The following is a 7,431-nucleotide window of genomic DNA, read 5'->3' as shown; positions in this document are numbered from 1 at the left end:
CACTGGAAGGTTTAATAAAAGTTCTATCAAATTCCATCCAAGTATAAAAGAGCTAAATTTAGCTTAACTTTGCTTGATTGCCTTGTTGGAGAACACACAGATTATACGTGTTGCCAAAATGGATGATAAATGTAACTGTATACACATTTCCACCCATTTCACTACCTGCTTGTAAGCGGCTTGCAAATCATATCACGTGGGGTATGTGTGTAGTAGCTATTAAATGCTTCACTCACAAATGTTAGTGTACTTACTAAAACAACCAGCAGCACTGTCTTAAGATTTTGCAACTGAAGTAGAAATGGAAAGTTATACCATCACTACCTTAGATATTTTTGCTGTGAAAGACAGGCAGGTTTTGAAGAGAAGCAAAATTGACAGGTCACTCCAATACCATTGGACAGCACAGCATAAAAAGTAAATGATTCATATTCTACCAACACAAAGACATTAGAATCCCCAGCAAGGAAAGGAGTGGGGTGATCTATCAGTGGAAGTGACTGATGATCACAAATCTTCCCTGCTTCCTTCTACCAAGTTGATTCTGTTGACAGAAGCAGCAGGAGTGCTTCTGCTTCCTTCCCCCTTCTCACTGCAGCCCATCAAACCACATGCCTGTTACTCCACAGGGGTCCTGTGACTCAGCAGTCAACTTTCTCATGGTTGGAAATGTCTGGGGATGGAAGAAAACAAGGAAGATCCACAGTCCATGCAGATCCAACACAACATTTGGAATAACTATCACCTGATTCTCTACTCACTGTCAGCATCCTCCTAGGTAACACAAAAAATAGTAATTGTCCACAAGACACCATGGCAGCTAAACAGAACACATTCTCATTCCATAGAAACAAAGATATTTCTGCAGCTTCATTAAACCCCAAAAACATTTCCACTTGAACTCACACAACTAACTTGCCCAATGTTTAACTGAAATCTAAAGTTACTCTTCACAGAGCATACACCTGTCCCCTTGCCACTACCTTCCACCAACACCTATACAGCTGTGTGATAACACCATTCCAGAAACAGGTGTATCCAGGAACAACCTACACCTTCCACATTGCTTCAGTGCAGCAGCATTCAAGATACTAAGACTGGTACTTGGAAGTGAACTTTTATAAAAAGCTTCTAAACTAATTTGAGCATATTCCCTGACACCCCCCCCCCAAATAATATGAAATGCATGAAATCCAAATTAAGTGAATATACACAGGTGAACACAGGTCAATCACACACACCCTTCCTGCTGCCATCAAAAGTGTGCCGAGACAAATGAAAATAACTTGAAAAACCATTAATAGGCAGTGAGAAAATAAAACAAAATTCTGAACATGACTTTTTCCAGTTAGCCTTTACTGAGGGCAGGTAATTCTGCTGTGCCGCTGTATCAGAGTGAATGAATAATCTAACCACACTATGAGCAGAAATACATGATAATTACCAGCTGTCTCTCTATGTGACTCATTGCTCTAGGTGTGTCTCTAATGTTATGGGGGGATGCTATGTCTTAGCTGTCAGAAGTCTGGGAAACACTGGCAAACTCCTCTTTGGTAATTAGTCTAATCTGGCAGCCAAACAGCTCAAGGAACAGAGGGGAAAAAGTAAGTACTAGCAAGAAAAGAGGGAATTTCTACCTCTTCTTCCTTCATGCACTGTTTTGGTATCTCCCTTCCTCTAGACTCCCAAAGATCATGTCGCTGGACATATGCATCAAATAAGTTCTTATTGCCTCCTAGTGTCACATTTAAATCAAGCATAAAAGTAAAGAGACAGGCAACACTTTTCAGTACTCTGGCATCACCTTGGAAGCAAACCTGTCTCCCAAACCATTTGTGCTGTGGTAACAATAAAAATTGTTAGAAATAAATTTACTTCTAAAGTTCTTTCACAGATCTGCTTTTAAAACCTGGCATGCACAAACACAGAATAGCCTGCTGTAAAAAACACTTGCTGAAGCAAAACCCACCCCCTCAAAAAGAACTGAATGTTATACCAGAGGACAGTAGGCCATTTCATAAACTGTAACACACGAAATTAATACAAAAAGTGCTGGTCACTGAGATGCAGCCAAATGCAGATAAGGTATAGTTCTATATATCACTCATTAGGTGGCACAGAGAGGAAACAAGTAGGAACGATGGTGATTGATTTGTGGGCAAGAGGAGGACAAAGTCACCCTGCAAACCATCTGATAGTTGTATAATCACTCGTTTTTAACAAAAAATAACACAGAGAAGCCATTGTCCAGGCCTGGTCTCATCACATATGGTTCTCTCCCCTCTCTCAAAACATAGTTCTTATCATTGTTATTCTGCTGGATGGGTAGAATTCTAACTCCACTGACATCAATAATAATATTTACTGAGAATTTCAGTCAATCAATATTTGATTCCACATTCTAAAATCCAAATATGCATTTCATACTTCTTCCCCTTTCAAAGCATGGGTATCAAAATACTGCATTTCTCACCAGAACAGGGAGTATTTTATTTCAAAGATTTTTAACAGCACTTATGGCAACTGGCTCTCTTTGGTATACTGTGGCAAGATTCACATTTAGGCCATAAATGTGCTCATTTCTGTACTTGTAGACTTTGAAGCATTTCAACATAAAGCCCCTAGTGCAACTTGCAATGAGCGATGGCATCTGAACAATTCAGATTATAAAAAGCATCTTTTGAGGGTATGTAAATCCCTTTTTCTAACTTTGCCATTAGAAATCCTTTATGCTTGTAATAAAAGCACTTTAATCAATAATGTAAAGCAACAGCAGCCAATGGAACTGGCATCTTGGGAAGTATGCCAATTATTGCTTTGTCTCCCTCCCTGCAAATCCTGTTGGGATGGAAGTGCCACAGAACAAACCAATATTGGAGTAGAGGAGGAAGTGGTAAAAAATTAGTAGACTTTCAAACATTAAGCTGAAATAAAGTGCTGGGAAAAATAGGATTTCCCCCCTCTTTAATAAAGGAGTTACTCGTGTTTTTCCTATTTCATTTGATACCAGTGGCAACAGAAGGTACTGAAGTGCCATTAACCAAACTAGCATTCACTATGTCCTCATACTGTGGGGGTGGATCCATTTGATTTGTAGTTTCATTTCTTCTCATTCCATTTTCACCAGCAACTTCTTCATATGATGGAGGTGGGTCACAATTTGACAGCCTCGTTGACACAGAATCTGAACGTCCATCTGCGTAGCTCAGATATCCTGGAGAATGTCCATTGCCTTCAAACATGTCTTCCTGAGGGGAATGAAGAATGCTGAGTGGCAGAGGAAGAGGACTTCTCCCATCAGTAACAGTTCTGTCACCTGTGGCTTCCCTGGTACTGCCATGTGCATACATGGATCGTCTCCGCATTTTCTTTTTGAGGAGGCATCTCCATGTGACAAAGATGATGATGAGAATAATGAGAAGGCCAATGATTAATGGAAAAACAAGGTAAAATGGATACCAGTTATACCCAGTGTTAATTTCTCCATGGATTCCTCTTGTATAACTTTTCCAGAATTCCCTCTAAAAACAAGCCAGAGCAAAGAAAATGATTGAGAGTATTTCCCCCCTCAAGTTAAATGAACAAAAGTGGATTTTACAGCAAGTAGCATAAAAAAATTAACTTGCTACAGGTATGAGCACGAATTCTTAGAAAAGGCTTCTGACAACATATTTTGACTTGGACTACCATCAGAGGCTTTTATCACTTCTAAAAGCAATCAGATTCTCTTATTATCGCAGTTAAATTTCACCTCTGTTTTCAAGAATCCCTTAGAAGTGAGTACCTACGTGGTCTCTCTTGTCCCCCTTCCCTTACAGCAGGTATTAAAACCTAAATCTCCAGCTCCTTCAGGACAGAAGTGTGAGAAGGACAAAAAAGGGGCTTCTTTCCCATGCTTGGTTAGTTCAAAGCAAAATACCTAACTAAGTAGCAGGCATTATTCACATAGACGCATATCTAGTACAGATGTGTTTTCCAACCACACATGGTAACAACACGGACAAGTGAATATATATTCTGCAGCCAGCTATAGAATACAATAGTATCCTTGAGACAGTAAATGAAATCTAATCTATATGTTACTTTACTATATAGAACCTAAACGTGTTAATTTTGTTTCTGTAACATGAGCTATATAGGTTCATACTGCTAGTGACATTGTCTAAAGAAAATTCCTTAGTAATTCCATCAAACAGTTATTTAATGTGGAATGCACTTTGAAGGACAGTCTTAAGCATATTTACTGGCCTGTGTATTTAACAGTGAAACTTCAATTTCCATTAACACATGTTTAAAATTGTCCATGTCACAATGCTGTTACCATTTTGGTTTTTTCACCCTTTACCCTTGTAAATGATGTTTCACTCACTACCTCACAGCTCTGAGCCACAAAGCTTCTTCTTTATTAATGGTTGTGGGTTTTGACGTAACAAGTTAATCGGATGCACTTGCATGCAGAACCACAGAATTCAGCCCCCGACTAACTTCCTGTAAATCTGATAGTTCTGGACTGACTCCAAAGGGAGTCTTTCACAGAGGAGCCAGCTCTCAGAAATGCCTGTCTACATACAAGACTCTGTAAACTACTACAGTCCTCCAGTTCTTTTAAAAAAATTACTTTTCTTTTGCAAAGTAACACAATATGAGGAGCCAGCTCACAGAAATGCCTGTCTACATACAAGACTCTGTAAACTACTATAGTCCTCCAGTTCTTTAAAAAAAAATTACTTTTCTTTTGCAAAGTAACACAATATGAGGAGCCAGCTCACAGAAATGCCTGTCTACATACAAGACTCTGTAAACTACTATAGTCCTCCAGTTCTTTAAAAAAAAATTACTTTTCTTTTGCAAAGTAACACAATATGTGAATACTTAATTCCGACACTTGAATACAATCTAAACTACTAGATTTGCTTCCTGTACCAGTTCAGACGAACTTACAGTTTTCTCATCATTTTCGAAAGCTTCTCTTGCCTCTTCATAGTCACAGCGTTCTTCCACGCATTCACGTTCAATGTTTCCTTGCTTAAGTTCTTCCAAAAATACATTTGCCCGTGGATATCTTTTTAATACAGAGTTTGCTTTAGCATCTGTGAGGAAGACTGTAGAAAAAAAAAGGGGGGGGGGAGAAGTATTTGAAAGTACTTTAAATTGTTATTTACATTTCTAAAATTGTAGGTTAACACAGGTACGTTTCTGGGATAGGAGCATACTAATTGGTTACGTAAGTTTGTAAGTTTCTATTCATAATTAAGAGTTTTTAAAAGATATATATTAAAAACATTTTAAAACAATTTTAAACACGTCTCTATCACAAAGGGCAGGTAATGACAGCACTGGAACAGTATTAAGCAGAACACTCAAGATATTTTGGATACTAATTCCACCATCAATCTAAGTTTTGAATGCCAAATTAAATGCATAAAACCTTACACATATACTTTTTAGATGGATGTTTTGTTTCCAACTACAGCAGAAAAAAGGATGATATTATTTATGGCACTTGTAGACAAATCAGAAGTCAGCATTTTGAAACAAATCTTCAGTAGTCTAACTTGTACACAAAAATGCAGCTACTGGCAAATGTGTTTTTGTAAATGGTAAATATTTTTGGTGATTTTTATTTTAGGGACACCTCTTTCAGCAGCAGGCATTCTAAAAATTAATCAAAAAGTCAGCACTTTTTAAAAAGTACAAACCTGTGTCTATTTCGGTGGTGGGTATAATTTGTTTTAGGTCTTCTTGAAGTATAATGAGGTGAATTAAAATTGGCTCTTACTAATATGATATCACAACACAAAACAATTTGTACTGCAAAATATATATGGCCCATTCATCAGTGTCCAAGTGTTCAAAAATCTTAGCCTCACTCTGTGATGACTGACTCTTCTTTCCGCACCACCAAGTCTTCTGCGTATGGATTACTAGGCCACTAATTTATATACACACCCACTTGAATTTGTAAATACACTTGACCTTTTGTCCCTTAAGTAATTTACAGGACCATATCTGTGTCAAGTCAAGCACAGCAATGAAGACTTTGGGCGGAATACAAAAATTTAACTGATAACATATCTACAGGGAATATGGGCATAGGAAGGAGGGAGGAAATGCACAAAACAAGTTGTGCTGGACATAAGTAAACAAAAACCTAGAAAATATACACAAAAGCTTACCTTTATCCATGTTTATTTTTGTCCACTGTAAGTTCCTGTAACACAATAAGCAGCCCATTCTCATTAGTGTGAAACCAGAAAACACTCAATCACTTGTTTATACTTCTTGATTAATAGTTATCATGTTATAGCATGACATGCTTTACACTCACATTGCTTTCTCTTAGATAACAAAACGAAGCATATTTGTTCAGCCAATATTTTAATTCAGGGGTTGATCTTTTAAAAGTTTTATAGTGTGCTCTTAAATTTATTTTAAGTTGTTAGTGACTTGTTTTTTTAATCCTGGGGTTTAATTCATCAATTTTAATGTTATGTTTTATTATGCTATTTTGTAAGCCACCTTGGAAAGGTTCCCCTGAAAAGGTGGCATAAAAATTCCCTAAATAAATAAATATTTAACAAACATAATGTCTATAATTTCTATATACCTCATGATTATATAAAAAGCTTAGAACTGAAGGTTAGTACATTGCATCTGAATAATACAGCAAGTGTGAGAAGCCATTTTTTAAAACAAGGAATGAGATCAGAAAAGTGCAGTCAACCACAGTGCTAAGTCTGTAGAAGTTTTGTGTAAGTTCAAATGTCTGCTGAGTCCCAAAACAGGCTTGAACAAATACCATTACCTATTCATGACACATGGCTGGCTGGAGGGTAAAGAACTGTAAAGAGCAAGGGGCATAGTCACAATGACAAAGACCAGTTTCACAAAGTGCTCTTACTACCCATAGAAAGCTAGGCACATAGCTCAGTGCCCTTCTGCCTTCTTTATCTGTCTGTTGCTTTTTTAGATTGTGTAAATTTATTTGGTTTAAGACTCTGAACTGTAATTATGAATACAGAAAAAAATTAAAAAGTGCTCTGCTTTAAGAGGAAGCAGGAACTTAAGGGATGCCACTCAATCTTTCCTATGCAGTCTGCATGTGCAGATTTCAGAGAATAAGCACACAAGCATGCCCTGCAAAGTTAGCAACTGGAGTGCTTGAATGGGGAAAGTACTACTTACCTCAGGTGAACAACAAATGGCAAGTATTGTCATAAGCTATAGATAACTGATTGTTAAATTTATTTTAAACAAGCGCTCTGTAAAAAAAAACCCACCTGTGCTCAGACAAACTCTCCCAACAGGAAACAGCAGATCATTCAACAGAGCAGGGACCAAGCCTGCCAACAGATCTGATGTCAATGCTGTGCCTCTTGGGAACTCAGCTACTAGCCCCATTAACAGCAGTCTATGTCTCCTGCCAACCTA

At 37.7% G+C, this 7,431-nt stretch overlaps 1 protein-coding gene across 1 annotated transcript; it reads right to left on the bottom strand.

The window, feature by feature from the left end:
* Nucleotides 1–1,252: 1,252 nt before the first annotated feature.
* PRRG1 (proline rich Gla (G-carboxyglutamic acid) 1) lies at nt 1,253–6,206 on the bottom strand. Its single transcript, XM_015421365.1, has 3 exons — nt 6,177–6,206; nt 4,942–5,102; nt 1,253–3,521 (listed from the first exon to the last, which is right to left on the bottom strand). The coding sequence occupies exons 1-3, from the start codon at nt 6,184–6,186 to the stop codon at nt 2,997–2,999; spliced, it is 696 nt and encodes a 231-aa protein (XP_015276851.1). The 5' UTR covers nt 6,187–6,206; the 3' UTR covers nt 1,253–2,996.
* Nucleotides 6,207–7,431: the final 1,225 nt, after the last annotated feature.

The sequence above is a fragment of the Gekko japonicus genome, unplaced genomic scaffold (assembly GCF_001447785.1).
Source record: "Gekko japonicus isolate JY-2015 unplaced genomic scaffold, Gekko_japonicus_V1.1 scaffold625, whole genome shotgun sequence".
Lineage (NCBI taxonomy): Eukaryota > Metazoa > Chordata > Lepidosauria > Squamata > Gekkonidae > Gekko > Gekko japonicus.
This window is presented reverse-complemented; position numbering and strand designations above follow the sequence as displayed.

What these genes read in the sequence shown, in the direction of transcription:
- PRRG1 (XM_015421365.1), bottom strand. An exon ending in TCGAAAATGATGAGAAAACT is followed by an intron (nt 3,522 to 4,941) that starts GTAAGTTCGTCT and finishes GCTTGTTTTTAG; the next exon opens with AGGGAATTCTGGAAAAGTTA.